Genomic DNA, 16001 nt, shown 5'->3' with positions numbered 1-16001 from the left:
AAGTCACAGGGTATTGATATGAAACAATGATTGATTTGAAACAATGTTTTAGATATACTATTAAGTGGGTAAAGTAGGCCACAAAGCACGGTGTGTAACTTAAGCCCATTTTTTGTTAAATTAGATAAAAGAAAAAAAATGACATAGGTATGTATGTGTATGTGCGCATACATTATTATGTATTATATACATAATATATATATTATGAATGATTTTTCACTGTCTTTTTAATATCTTTCTGCATTGACTGATTTTTTAAAATAAGTATGTTCTTTTATAATCAGAAAAAAAAAGTAAAACTGGTTTTCATGTAGAAAAAAATGGCATTTATACAGAACAACTCTGGATTACTCTATCCTATGAGATTTTCTCTTCCATTTAATTCTCCCTCCCCCATCAGTGATCAGAGTAAAGGGGCCATGAGTTCATCTTGCCCAAAGGACCTCTGAGATGAATGGTATTTGGTGATTAACTAAACCAAGCAGGAAATCAAAAGGCTTTTCTTCTTTTAACAACCTGCATGCAGAATCAAAGATTGTTTAAGCTTATCTATAAAGTTCAAGGAATCAAAGGTTGACAAACGTTTTCTATAAAGGGCCAGTTAGTAAGTATTTTTGGCTTTGCAGGCCATATGCAGCTACTCAGCGTTGGCATGGTAGCACAAAAGTAGCCATGGACAACACTAAAACAAAGAAGCACAGCTGTGTTCCAATAAAACTTGATTATGGATGCTGAAATTTGAATTTTATGTAGTTTTCTCATGTCACAAAACACTATTATTTTGATTTTTTTTCAACCATTAAAAAACGTAAAAGCTGTTTTTAGCTTGTGTGCTATACAAAGATAGGTGATGGGACAGACTGGCCCATGGCCAGTAGTTTACCAGCCCCAGTTAGAGGTAACAGAGTCCTTTATTTCACAGATACAGAAACTGAGGTCCAGAAAGGTGAGTGCCTTCCTCAGCATGACAGACCTGGTCTGAGGCAGAGCTGGGACCAGGAAGCAGAACTTCTGATGCCTAGTCCAGTGCTCCTTCCTCCTCACCACACACAGGCCGCACTTGTTAAAATCAAGACTTTTTTTGTCCCAACCATGCAAACACAATTGGGGAAGAAAAAGTCAAATTTTAATAATATTATCTTTGAGGAGATTATTAGAAAATGTTAATAAGACAAAATATAACAAAGGTGAAATGTTTGTATTTGAACTGGATCTATAAATATAAAGAGTTGAAAACGTCTGGTTAATTTTATTTGTATGTGTTGTCAAGCTGGGCAATTCTGATTACCCAGATGATTCAGGCTACTTTGGCATAAATTATCAAATTAGTAAAATAATTGTTGCCAAATCTCTCATTCATTTTGGACAATGAAAACTAACCACTGTGAAAACAAAAGAGGTAGGACTCTCACCAAGGTAGGAAACACCTTCTTCTGGAGATATGGTGCCATATTTTACCATCATCTTCACAAAGTCAATCAACGTTTTCATGATAGTAATCAGGGTTTCTTTCTCTTTTGCCTCTTTTTCTATATAAAAGGACAAAATAATTTTTTAAAAACTAGTGGAGTATAGCTTCATCTTTCAATGTTAATTTATGAAATACAGCATCTTGTTGAAATAGTTCTCCCTACCTATATAGCTAAACCATTTATAGCTAAAATATATTTAATTTCTGAAAAGCCCAAGACTTGATTGGTAATACAGAACAATGTACAGGTATACTGAACTTTTTCAGAAATGGGTAATTATAACTTCTCCAAAAAGGTTTACCTTAATCTACAATATTTTATTTTATTTATTTATTATTTTTTTTAATTATTATTTTTTTTTGCAGTACGCGGGCCTCTCACTGTTGTGGCCTCTCCCCTTGTGGAGCACAGGCTCCGGATGCGCAGGCTCAGCGGCCATGGCTCACGGGCCCAGCCGCTCCGCGGCATGTGGGATCCTCCCGGACCGGGGCACAAACCCGTGTCCCCTGCATCGGCAGGCGGACTCTCAACCACTGCGCCACCAGGGAAGCCCCTACAATATTTTATTGATAGAGTAGATGATAGAGACAGTTTGCAACCTGAGATAACATAAACTCAAAAGGAAAGTTAGAAGATTGGTAACCCAACAACCTTTCTCTACTCTGCTCGTATGTTTTTGAGGGAAGGAATGACCTGTTTTCATTAATCAAGCTTAATATTTGAAATAGGGACACATGTTTCTTTATTTTTTAAATGCAATGTTGATTTTTTAACAGTAGTATATATTGCTTTCTAACATTTATTTCATTTGAAAGAATAAACGCATATAGTGAAAATATTCCAATGGTACAGAAGTAAACAGTGAAAGCAATATTCTCTTCCTCTCCCTCCCCACAACTCCTACTTCCTATAAGCAACCACTGCTAACAATTTCTTGGAAACTTCATATTTGACATACTGTTGTGTATCTTGATAGAACAAAATGGCCAATGATTCCATAATAGTTCAGTGGCTATATTAATTCTAAAATCAGAAAAAAAATCTATTTCCATTTTTGAAGGAAAGAAAAACTAAGTTGCTAGAGGACTGCTTCCCTATTCTTTCAGCTGCCAGGAAGGATTTTCTCTACATACTTCTAGCCTTTCCCCCCATTTTTTCATCCTCCTCACAGATGAGGTTGGTAGCCAACAGCCATTAGTCTACTTTTCTTGACGGATGGGGATTTGGAATCTTTCTTCTTTCCGTTCCCCTGGAACAGTGGAAGGCAGGGACCTGAAAAATGTGCCTGCTGTGCAGACTCAAACTCTTCCAGGATTGGCTGTTCCAAGAGCTAGACTGAGGGTAGGGAGTAGACAAGCCCACTGCTGGCTCTCACACCAAGCTACATTCGACAACCCGGTCTGTATCAGTAGCAAAGATATTTTGGTTTTCTGTCTGTTTTAAGAATTTCTCAGTTGGTTCAGACCTTGGGTAAAAAAGATGGGTACAATCAAAGACCTCAGTGTAAGTATTTAGATTAAAAGTCTATAAAAATAAAGGCAATAAGGAATGGGGTCAAGGAAACTGAAAGATAAAAACACACAAAATAAAGAATATTCCATACAGTGGAATCTTAAAAATACCACAAAAGTCACAAAGTTGGGAGAGAGGAAGGTGGGAGAAGAGGTGCGGGAGAGAAATCCTGGAAAAGGGCAGGTAAATAATAACTTCAGCAAGCACATTATTTGCTCAAGGTCACATCCATATAAATATTTGGTATTATGATGATACACTTCACTGACAAGAAGTGACTCACCAGGATGACAGAGGTTCTGAGCTCGGTATCTGCCAACCAGTGGGGCAAGAATAGACCCTCAAGATGTACAAGCCCTGCAGACACCAGCAGGGGGGCTGGTGCCATCTGGCCAATGTCTGGGATTGAAGGACAAAAGGATGTTCCCCAGAAATGAAGTCTACTCTAAGGTCACTTCTTGGGGAAAGATGTTACAATTACAGAAATCTTTATTACAAATGTTCAAACTGGCGATGAATCTTTAAACAGGAAGAAGAAAAGCTATAAGGCAGTGCAGGGCAGCTATATGGACAATAACAACAACAGAAAATTGGCACATTATTATCCTCCTTGCAGATTAACCAAAAATAAACATGAACTGAGACCTTCAGTCAACTTATTTTGGTGCACATAGAAAAGAAAAGAGAGCAACACATAAAGGACTTTAAAAAAAAAAAAAAAGCAGAACATTTCCCAAGCGTGTTTTGGGCTCCTGACCTTCGTTAGTCCAATGTTTAGTTCAATTCATTTGAAGACAAGTTGAAAATATCTAAAAAGCAAAATTCTGGATCATTTAAAAATAATAAATTATGTTCCATACAGTGTTCTTACTAAGAGAGGAAAATAAAGCCTTTTTGAAAAGAGACTTGCAATAAAAGTTGAGGCTGAACTGGGTCAGGCCAGGAACACTATGATTCATCTCTATATCGGTACAAGGTTCACTACAATCCCAGGAACACAGCATGTGTTCAATACCTGTTTATTGAACAAATAAATGAACCCTCTGTTAACATGAAGATTAAATTATCCAGAAATTCCACCTTTCCTGATTACCCTTTCCTAAATATTTTGTGGCTAGTACACTTCTTTTGAAAAAAAATCAATGTGAACTATTTTCCCCGAGGCCATAATATATGTCATTGACGGTTGAATTTAGAAATTGAAAACAGGAAGAAAAAAAACCCACCCACACATTTCCTGGAATTACTGTTTCTGTTCCACATGGTCAGAAAGCAATGTTTACCTGAATCAATACTTTTCAGTAGTGCATAGAAGTTTGGGAAATACTGGAGTTCCTCAAAGTTGTCTTCACTGTATGTTTTAGTTCTCCTTTCCAAGCCGTTCGTCAAGGTTAAGGTGTTAGATACTGTTTCGTCATTTTCTCCATTAGTAAAACCATCTTGAATTGCTGCCTTTGGAGTCTCCAGTGGGGGAAAAATCAATACAAAATAAACATTTTTGTTAGAACTGATGACAATCCAGGATGATTCTTTCCTCTGTGATTCCCTTGAATTGAAGTGCAAGAATATCTCTTCCTTTGTAAGCTCCTGCAGGATCAAACTCTTTTGCAGGCGTGTGGGCATCTAGTTACATGGGAAGGTCATTGGGATTTAGAGACAGCTGCTTTACCCGAAGACCCTGGCTCCTGCTCAGGGGACAATAGACAGGTCCCTGCTCTGGCCAAGTTTCCCTCCACCAGTTCTCATGAGTATTTCTTCATAAGACTGCCTTTCACCAAGGAGGGGAGCTTTGAGTTTATAGAATCTACCAAGAGGGATGGTGCCAAGATGCAGGAAAGTCTGTCACAATGTCTAATACTAGCAGAGCAGTCATACCTTAGTGATTCCTGGGTGACATTTTAAACGCTGGCTGGGAGGGTACACAAGACTCTTTTTCCCAAACCTGATGTGTGTCCAGTGTTCCCTATCTTAATGATCCATTCTCCATTGAGTGAACTAGACAGAAATGTAAGAGCCTTTCTTGCCTCTTCATTTCCCTGCATTTCGATCCATCAGTAGCCTTATTGGCCATACTGTCTAAATTTATCCCAAATTTGTACATTTCTCACTTTCTCCACTACCCCACTCTAGTCCAAGCTACCTTCACTTCTTACTTTTTAACTGGTACACCACCCACCTTCCAATCTATTCCCAACCCTGCATTTTCCACATTGTAGCCAGTTATCTTTTAAAAAATATGATCATGTAACTCCTTTGCTTAAAATCCTTCAGTGTTTTCCCATTGCTCTTATGATAAAGATCAGAATCTGTACATGGCTGATAAGACCCTGCTGATCTGGCCGGGTTCCACCTCCCCAGTCTCATCTCTCATTGCTCTCTCTGTGTGGCAGCCACACTGTCCTTGTTTCAGTTATTTGGGTACTCCACACATCCTTCTCTACATATTGCCTATCATATTCACAAGTTAACTCCTATTCAGCCTTCAGTTTTTGGCTCAAGTCACCTCCTCCGGGAAGCCTTCCCCAAGCCTAACTCCAAGACAGGTTCCTTTTTTATGAGGTCTAGTAGAACCATGTTTCTTTTCTCAGAGCACTTAATGCAGTCACAATTAAAATACATGACTGGGCTTCCCTGGTGGTGCAGTGGTTAAGAATCTGCCTGCCAATGCAGGGAACATGAGTTTGAGCCCTGGTCCGGGAAGATGTCACATGCCGCAGAGCAACTAAGCAGGCGTGCTACAACTACTGAGCCTGAGCTCTAGAGCCTGCGAGCCACAACTACTGAACCCACGTGCCACAACTACTGAAGCCCATGCGCCTAGAGCCCGTGCTCTGCAACAAGAGAAGCCACCGCAATGAGAAGCCCGCGCACCGCAATGAGAAGCCCGCACACCGCAATGAAGAGTAGCCCCCACTCGCCGCAACTAGAGAAAGCCTGCGCGCAGCAACAAAGACCCAACACAGCCAAAAAAAATAAATAAATTTATTTATTAAAAAAATAAAGTAAAATAAAATAAAATACATGACTATTTGAAGACCATCTACCTCTTCCCTTAGACCTTAAGCATCATGAGAGCAGGGATTGTATCTTTTTAAATGAGCATTGTATCCCCAGTGTTTGGTACATAGGTGATACCTCAATAAACATTTACTGAAAGAATATTTTGTTTGCATTTATGCATTTAGATAATATGAGTGAGCAGGTCAAGCATATGGACATTTTAGAGATGGGAAGTAAAGAGTATATAATGGGAGTGAAGGATCATGAAAATGGCTATGTCAGTTTTAGTTCAGATTGGTAAGTTTGAGTAAAAGCCATGAGTTCTGTGATGAATCTAGATAGTTTCTTTTTTAGGGTGGGTGGATCTTCAAAAGCTGTTTTTAAAAATGGCAGATGGTGGGGATTGGAAGTAGGGAGAGCAAAGGAGAATTTTTGGCTAGCAGTAAAAAACAAAACAAAAACAATCCATACCACTTTCTGTTTTCTAGCCTTCCCTAAAATAGGACCATAAGTCTATATGCCCTTTTTCCTTGTATTTGGGATAGGATGTTGGAGAGCCATGGGGTATGGGTGCTCTGGTGGAGAAAATGAAAGGAGAGGTGAGGAGTTTGATATCCTCTTATATCCTCCTATAGTTAGCTCCATCTAGAAGTTTAAGAAGAATTCAAGGAGGAGAGAATGATTTTAGTAGTTTGGCTGAGGCCAAAGAAAGGATGAAGAGGCAAGGAGTCCAGCAAGGACAAGGACAAATGAATGGCAAGTCTAAGTAAAGGATGACAGGCCTCTGAGCCAACGGAAAGAGGAAGGAGCAGGTGGAAGAACACAGGGTAGACAGAGAGGCAGCATGAGGCAACTAGCTCTAAGGAATATAAAAGCTGGTGTGGAAAAGGATCAAATCAGCCCAAGTTTCTTTTTGGGGGCTTTGGGAGCAGATGATGACATCCACTGTGAACAGAAGTTGGATACCAACTTCTGTTGTGAAATACTTGGATCCAGTGCACTGTGATTATACAAATTGTTATGTGAAATAACCGTTTCACATAATATTATGCGTTATTTTACTCTGGAGTATAAGGCATAATCTTTGCTATGTAATATAACATGCATCTTTACACTATTTTCAAAGTGGAGTTCATTTACATCTTTTAACTCATTGGTATTTCATTAATGTATATATTTTAAGTGAGCTAAACATGTCACATATCCCAATTCTTATTTGGCACAAACTGAAGTACTAATTATACACAGATTGTATTAATTATATACAAATCCAAGTATACATACACATTCATGCACATGCATATACACATACATAATAGATGCATATACATTTGCATATACATACCACTTTCTCTGGTATTTTTCCAGCCTGACTCTCAGTCCTGTTTGTTGGCTTATTGAGTTCCTCTTCATAACTGTTGGCTTCCTTAGAGATCAGTTTTTGTAAAACCTCTGCAACTTCATCTTCCAGTGTGTGTGCCTGGCTTTCTGTGATCTGTTATAAAGAGTCAAAACACAGAACTGTTATTCCCATTTTTGTGATTTAAAAAAAAATCTAGACTAAACTCTTTAGTTGAACACATATTTTTAGAAGACTAGAGAATGTTCTGGTCTCTCTTCTGAACATCCCTTGATTATGCCTCTACTACATGCTGGCCTTCACAGTAACTGCCCAGCACTCCTGGGAAGAAGCGTCTTTGGGCCCATTGTGCAAGCATCAGTCCTATCTGTTGGAATCCACAGAATACTTAATTTGAGAAACAACTTGAGGGTTGTTTCTCAGTCCTCAGCTGCAGGTCATAGTAGGTAACCTCTGAAACCTGCAAATATAGTGCTCTCCTAAAGCCTGCCAGGTCTGTGTTAGTATCTGGGAGCCAAGCTGGGGCAGGGTCAGTTTGAATTGCTTAGGGCTTCCCAATCATTGCGTGGCTTTGCACATCTTACTTCCTTCTCATCTAACACATTTTTTTTTTAAACTTCTGCTGGTTAAATCCTAACCATCCTTCTAAGCTCACTTCAAACACCTCCTCCTCTGAAGCTTTTCCTTATTGCACAACTGGATATAATCCACCCTCTGGCACACTGAACCACTCAGATGGTTCTTATGCACCTTGTATCATGAGCACTTGTGTACTTGTCTAGTGCCTCTGATAAACCATAAATTCCTAGAGGGAAAGAATGGTGTCTTACTTGTCCTCGAGACCCACGGTGACTGGTATAAAGTAGATGCGTTATAAACATTTGGCTCTTTGAATGAAGGGGCTTGGCTTCTTAGCATATTCCAACCTAAGAGTTGGTTTATTCTCATGCATGACTTACTAGGCCAAGATTCAGCAGTTTAGAAACGATCTTGTCAAATACTCCTCTGTCATTTTCCTCATAAATCCTGGTAGCAATTTTCTGGACAATGTCTTCAGCAGTCAAAGAAGTTCCATCTAGTTGATGAAGACCATCTGGATCATCTAGACAGAGCAATCACAACTTCACGTTGTATTGATCACAGACCTATTTCTTGGATTACATTAGGTTTATAATCTGTATCTTGTACACTCAAATATGTTTGGAATATGTTTAAGGTGGTGCTTAGTCCATGTAAACTCTTGGTTTAAAATAAAATTTGACTTCAAGTTAAGAACCTAGGATAATGGAAATTCTGAAAGCTTCTTATGTGATTGTAAGAGGAAGATCTGAAAATAACACAACAGCCCTCTCCGTGTTTAGCACTAACAGTACAAAAAGTAAAATACTGTTAGACAGTATGCAGTATTGTTCAAAGCACCCTTCTATATATTATATAATTTGATATTCCATTTCCCCACAAGGGTAGATTGGTATTATCTGCACATGTACTCCCTTTGCAGGCAAATTCCTGGGCTGAGGGTGGGGAAACCTGCCTTACGCCCAGAATCAGAGAGTATGTACTGAAGATTTTATGACTTACCTGGAATAACTGTTTACTTGTGAGTATGTGTCAAGGTACCTTTATGTAAGGCAGCTTAATGTGACAAGCCTCTTTCTCCAGAGAATAGGAAACTTATTTTATGTGCCTGCAATTTAAGCTTTTAAAATGTGATCCCAGGGCTTCCCTGGTGGCGCAGTGGTTGAGAGTCCGCCTGCCGATGCAGGGGATGCGGGTTCGTGCCCCGGTCCGGGAAGATCCCATATGCCGCGGAGCGGCTGGGCCCGTGAGCCATGGCCGCTGAGCCTGCGCGTCCGGAGCCTGTGCTCCACAACGGGAGAGGCCACGACAGTGAGAGGCCCGTGTACCGCAAAAAAAAAAAAAAAATGTGATCCCAGGTTTGCACAAAGCAATATGTAAATCTATGTAAATCTCAGCAGAGAAGCTTGCAGATATGTATCCTTGGCTTTCCTGGGAATACATTTGGCACCATACTCCAGACTAAAGCAAGGGCCCTTCCTGAAGGAAAGGAAGGATACAGTAGGGTTGGTGGCAAGGAAGCTTTGCACTATGTCCACAGAGCACTCCCAGGAATTAATTGGTCTTTTCCAATCTATACCACATGGAACAGTATATTAATATATGCAAGTTTACAAGGCACTTAACCTGTCACTTCTAGGCAGCTTGGAAAGATCAGACATTTAGCTCCAGTGATCCCTCTTGCTATCTATATATCCTTGGACCACTGTAAAGGAAGTTAATAAGAGTATCTATTTCATGGGATTGTGAGGATCAAATGGAATAAGATGTAAAAGCACCTTTTAAATTGCCAAGTATCGTATGAAAGTTAATGTAGTTCTATTATTATGAACCGTAGATTTGTACCTGAAATAAAGGAACTACAATTATCTTCTAGAGAAAATAGACGTTGCATCCCTAGCCAAATCCTACCCTAATAATTCTGATCATATTCACTCAAAGAAAGAAGAACCTAGTACATATTTCTATTCTGATTCTCTCCTTTTCTTCCATAGCTCCTGGGGATTCGTAGACTTTTTCTAGACTCTATGAAGCTGGAAGTATGTGCAGCCTCAGGCAGAATATCCTCTTCTTGTTGTTTGGAAAGAAGCTTAGGAAAATGAGCAGGGAGAGTATACACAGAGGGCTGGAAGTTCTCTGACTGCTGAATTGTTGGCCAACCCATGAGCTGTGAGCCCTTTGAGTCCTGTGTACCAGTGTGACGAATGAGCAGAAAAGTCCCTTAGAAAACCTTGTAAAATCAGTTCCCCTCCTGGCTGGCTGAAAATTGGGTTCATCACCCATGTTTTTCAGGAGCAGAGACTCACTATCACTTAGGTCTGATTTTTCCATTTGTGGGCTGCAAGTCAGACTCTCGGGAATATGTGGAGCAGAAACTTCCCTGGGTCTATGCAGAGGTGGAAGCATTTATTTCCCTTCCCACTTATCCCTCGGGATCTGAAAAAGGAAGAATAGTGGTTGCCTGCTGAAGCTGGGAAATAAATGAGATGACTGTTTTTCAGTTCATTTACTTCACAACAGGAAGAACATTAGCAACACTCTGAAGAAATAGCCTCCTCCTCTGCACTGCTGTATTCTCTTGAGCCAGGAACTTCAGGCTCCCCTAGCAGAGTTTCGCTAGATGGGGTTGATAGTTGAGCAGTTGGGCAATGCTCCTTGCCTTCCAGTGATTTCCCCTGCTCCTCTACAATGGACAGAATTACTCAGAATGGCTTCTCTACTGCTCGTGGAGGGGTGTTTCACCCTCCTATACAGACCTCAGAGGGAAACCAAGCATGAGTTCAACATTTATAAGTTTTTAAAGCATTTACAACTCTAAGTGGATGCAAAAGGGCCTTGTTCAAAGTTGTTATCTGCTCAGTTACATTTGAATCTCCAGGCATCTAATATGGCACTTGACCTTCATTTATTCAATATATTTGTATTAAAGTCTTAATAGGGGCCAGGACTGGAAATAGAGTGATAAAGAGTTTAGATGTGGTCCCTAACTGCACAGAGCTTACTGTCTAGCTCATAGACTGATACATAGTAATTGCTCAATGAATATTTGTTTGGTGAATGCACACAGGAGCCACAAAGCATTATTTCCTAAAAGAAACTTACAAAAATCCTGAATCATACATACTGTAGAAAACACTGAGAAGGAGAATTGGTGGGTCCTATAGCACAAGCCCATTTAGAGGTTTCCTAAAGGTATAAAAGCACCCTGCAGAAGTTAGGTCCCTTGCCCTTCCTTCTGGGATGTAAGTCTGCATACCTCTGAGGTTCTAGTCACCTGAGTGGTCCCAAACCTTCTGGTTCCAGGATTACCAGGGTATGAGAGAAAATAAGCAATTCACTCATATCATTCTCTCCAAGAATCTCTTCTGTATACTCCAGTGGACTTAAAATGACCCCTAGGGTAAACCTGGAACCATCAAAACTAGCACTTGGTAGTTCTGAACCTATTTGCATGTTAATAAAATGTTGAACAATTTAAACATAAGTTGCTCAAGTTAGTGATCAGATCACAAACAGATCTGCCTCTGTCTGCATGTACAGCCCATCTGACCAAAAAATGCAGTCAAACAAACTTTAGACTATTTTTTCATTTTATTAAATCAAATGGTCAATTCAATCAAAATGGTTAAATCTATTTTTCATGGGGCTATGCCCAGTGCCTATTTATTTCTAGCCCAAATATTTCAGTTTAAAAAGTAGAATTAAAAAAAAAAAATGTCCCTGGGAATTCCCTTGTGGTCCAGTGGTTAGGACTCATCGCTTCCACTCCCATGGGTCCGCGTTCAATCCCTGATCGGGGAACTAATATCCCGCAAGCCACGCACAGCACAGCCAAAACAAAACAACAACAACAAAAACAAAAACAAAACCCTCACACAAAAAAAACCCCAAAAACATTTCCCTGAATAGTATACAATATGAAGTGTGTCAAAATATAGACCATCTCCCCCACGCCATCCATATAAAACACACTTCTGAATTCTCCTCAGGCTACGATAGCCTATAAAAGTCAAATTTAATTGGCAGTTGTTTTCTGACAGATAATCAGTATAATTCTCTTGTGGTCCGTGGAAAAGAATTAAGACACATAAGAAAATATGTAGTCACTCCTAAACACCAGTACTCAGAATGGAAGACACACTGAGGAATACCTCAATGCCTAGGTATCATAGTTAATTTATTCCCCTATGTATTCTTTTATTTGTGCATTTGTTCATTTATCAATTCATGCAACAAATTCACGAGCTCCAGACACTTGGACTACACCGTCTCTGTTCTCATGGAGTTTTCAGTTTAGTTTAGGAGAAAAAGATACATCATAAGTAGTCACACTCAAGGATGTAAAATTACAAACTGCAATAAGTGCCATGAAGGAAGGAAATAAGGTTTCTATCAGATCATGTGTGCTGGATGAACCTAGAAAAGTAGACAGCCCATGTAGGACTGTAGAAGCCACGTTAAGGATTTGGGGTTTTATCCTAAGAGAAATGGGAATCTATTAACAGGTTTTATGCAAAACAGAGACATGCTCATGTTTGTGTGTTGAAAAGATCACTCTGGCTGCTACATGAAGGATAAGATGGAGAGGGTCAGAGCGAATGCTAGAAGATCCATTGGAAGATTTTGCTCTAGTTCAAATGAGACATGATTGGAGCTTGGAAAAAGATGGAGGTGATTGGGGATAGAGAAAAAAAATTTGAGAGATACATAGGAGATAAAATTGCTAAAACTGATGGATTAGAATTTGAGAGGTAAGGAAAAAAAGAAATAGTTTGACTCAGATTTGTCTTGAAAAACTGGATGTATAGTAGTGCCTTTCCTAGAGGAAAGAGGGCTAAGTTGTAAGGTGTACAGAAATTATGAATTTAATCTTAGACATGTTAAGTTTGAGGTGCATCTGAGACTTCCAAGGGAAGATAAGTCGGTAGTTAGCTAGATATAGGTCTATAGTTCAGAGAAGTCTGGGCTAGTGATATGAAACATCAGGATATAGATGGTAACTGAAGCCGTGGAAAGGTTAGAATGATCTAGGGAGAAAGGATATAGCTAGGAAGAGAACACTGAAAAGGGAGTAACGAATATTCCACTTGGGAGGGGAGGTATTTTGTTGATTTAATTGTTTGAGAATTATGATATTTTGCTTGTACTAATAGTTAAATTGGAATGTTAAAATGAATTCAATAACATAAAATATAGAGAGTAGATTTAAATTTTTTTCAAAGCATCAGTAAAGGAATCTTTAAAGAGAAAATAAAATCTGGGCTTCTGTGGAGCTGGAGCTTTGCACATTATCAGTAAGTTTGGGCTTTATCTCAATTTTGGACATGACTAATAAAGGATTGTAAGTGTGTAAGAGATATTTTTAAAATATAGGACTTTCTCTTAACCCATAATGGGAAACTCCAAATTAGAGAAAATAGGTAGCAAAACTTCTTTTTCTTCACTTACCTTGAAATTTATGATCCAGTCCACTCTTAGTAGAATCATAATCATCAATCAGTCTTCGATTCTTGGTTGAATCAACATCTTCCAGGTTCAATTTATTATCATTTGGAGAACTTTTTACAGACTGTCTTTCCTTGTCATTCTTTTCCTTTTCTGTTATAGCCTTTAGCAGGTTCAAGTTATCAACAAAGGAATAATTGCTCTCACCTGGCTTGTTTTCTGGAAGAAAAGCCCCCAAGCCAGGCACATCCATTTTAGTTAAGCTTCTCATAGCCTACATTATTTAAATTAACATCAATGTAATTTCTTATTACCTGAAGGGTATGTTTTTTTAATCTTGTCTGCTTCTGCTTCAGCAATCTGTGAAAGAAACAGGAGATAGACCTGGTTTTAAATCATTACTCCACCACTTACCAAATATGACAGCTCAATAATTTAATCTCCATGGGATTTAGCTTTCTTGTTTGTAAGATGTAGTTAATAATTTCTATCTCAAAGTATGTCATAAGGATTAAATGAGATAAAATAAAGGGCAGATGGTCTATAAATATTAATTCCCTCTCTGATAATATTGGTAAAAGATAAATCTCTGATAAAGAAATCTTACAATAGAATGGATGTGATGTTGAGCTTACTGGGTTATGCAGGCAGCTCTTTGTATTATACTGAACCCTCTATATTTAACTGTTGGGACATAAAAATTACCAAAATTATATTTCCCATCATAATTTCAATGTTTATTATTAAGCTCCTGAGGTTTGTGAATTCAAAATGGCTAAAAATTTGCAGCATAATTACATTAAATAATAATAACTAAAATAAGATGGAATAGCATTTATAATTTTACTTCTGACCTACCTGCTCATTCAAAGGTCTTTCTGCACTTAATTCTCTATTATGTAGGGGTTTGTCTAGAATAAACACACACAAATACAAATTTAATTGTTCATTGGAAAGACAATATGTCTCATTAAATAAAATCTTCAAAAAAAAGGAGAAATATTTTTGGATGACTGTGAAACAAAAATATATATTAACAAAGATTATCAAGATTATACAATAACGATGATTATCAGTGTTGCCTTGCTTATTATCTTGGTGTATTTCCTGAGTTAATAGAATTACACTTTTTTTTTTTTTTTACCAGAAATCTAACATATTGTTCTAACACTTGGTTTACCAGCGGTTTTCAACTAGACAGAGCATAGTCTGGATTGGTATTACTGGCACATTAAAAGCTTTCTTCATACACTGCACGTTTTATGAATAGAATATCTGAGAAAGGTTGTAAGATGACTAGGAAAAAAAAAAACCCAAAACCGAAAAACAAGCCATATATTAGGCGGGAAAGCCACCCCCTCCCAATTTCAAAATAAGATCTTTCAAAACAACTTATGTTATTGTTCTATCACGTAAAAAGTGAGGGAGGAAAATCTGTCTTCTGGCTCTAAATTCGAACTGATTTCTGTCAATATGCACGGATATGACGTGATCAGAAAAAGAGGCAAGGTGATTTACAGCTCGCGGATTATACCAAGCTTTACCTTTTCATGGCGAAATAAAAGGGAGGCGGGAAGAAAAGTGTCCACGTACCTTGGCTGCCTGCCGGTTTGGGGAAAGCTTGAATTGGGCTGCTGTGGAGCACCAACACCACAATCCAAGTGCCGGTCCAAAGGAACCCCATTCTTCCACGCTTGGCTTCAGAAACAGCCTGGCGCCGGGCTCCCGGAGCTATAGCTTTTGTTATGAATGAAAAGGAGGAGTAAAAACAGGAAGACCTAGGAGGGCGGGCGCGGGGAGGGCGAGTGGCGGGGACTCGGAGCTGGTGGAGCTCTCTGGGGCTCCGGAGTAAAGGGATTAGAAAGACTCTGGGCGCTCGGGACTCAGGTCTTCAGGTGGAGGAGAGCGCTGTCCGCCCCGTGGGTGCTGAAGTTCCTGTGACGCGGAACGGGCACCGGGTCGGCTAGGGCGTCGCCTTATTCTCGCTCCCTACTTGAGAGGAAGTGAGGATGGAAGCGCATGCTCCCTGCGAGCCAGAGGCGGGAAGGGGTGGCGTCAGCGACTCCGAAGCTACTCCAATCCCCACAGCGAGTGGAAGCGGGGAGGACGACAAACTAGCGAGCGTATTTTCGGTGCCGCAGTCCTAGGGGTGCTCCTGCGCTCACGATCACCTGGATTGCTGTAAGCGTGCACATCGTTGTCGTAACCTCCCAAGTAAACGTTACCTCAGGGACCAAATGCCTTCTCTGCCCGTGCACCTTTCAAGGAAAGCTAGATAACCTTGTGCAAGGGGTTCTGCTTAGAGATTATTCTGGGATACCTTCTCCAGAAAGCCCTTCTTTCCATTCCACCTTCTGTACCTAAAAGGTAGATATAATTCTTATATTCTTAGAAAAGCCGTGCCTTTTGTGATTTGGGTTGACGTACCAGGGCTCCCTTGGTGCTCTTATTTGTGTCTCAGCTCTATGGAGTCCTTTGAATTGGAATATTTAAGGAACATTCTTTCAAATAGATTGCAGCAGCACACTCTCACTCTCCTAGATGAGGAAACAGAACAACAACAACAGAAATCATTGTTTGTTCCCCTAAGGGTGAATATCATCATCAGTCCAGGGTAGGTGAGCAATAGGGGC

At 39.5% G+C, this 16001-nt stretch overlaps 1 protein-coding gene across 1 annotated transcript in view; it reads right to left on the bottom strand.

The window, feature by feature from the left end:
- SCG3 (secretogranin III) overlaps positions 1 to 15398 on the bottom strand; it is a 38675-nt gene extending 23277 nt beyond the window's left edge. The window contains exons 1-8 of the mRNA XM_082616664.1: positions 14962 to 15398; positions 14227 to 14279; positions 13683 to 13728; positions 13372 to 13587; positions 8304 to 8446; positions 7330 to 7479; positions 4268 to 4445; positions 1413 to 1529 (exon numbers count right to left, since the gene is read on the bottom strand). Coding sequence (XP_082472790.1) covers positions 1413 to 1529; positions 4268 to 4445; positions 7330 to 7479; positions 8304 to 8446; positions 13372 to 13587; positions 13683 to 13728; positions 14227 to 14279; positions 14962 to 15052 — 994 coding nt within the window. The 5' untranslated portion in view covers positions 15053 to 15398. The remainder of the gene's footprint in view (positions 1 to 1412; positions 1530 to 4267; positions 4446 to 7329; positions 7480 to 8303; positions 8447 to 13371; positions 13588 to 13682; positions 13729 to 14226; positions 14280 to 14961) is intronic.
- Between the last annotated feature and the right edge of the window lie 603 nt (positions 15399 to 16001).

Source organism: Mesoplodon mirus (genome assembly GCF_964341445.2).
Source record: "Mesoplodon mirus genome assembly, chromosome: 4".
Taxonomy (NCBI): Eukaryota; Metazoa; Chordata; class Mammalia; order Artiodactyla; family Ziphiidae; genus Mesoplodon; species Mesoplodon mirus.
The sequence above is the reverse complement of the archived record's forward strand: the minus strand, read 5'-3'. Positions and strand labels throughout refer to the sequence as shown.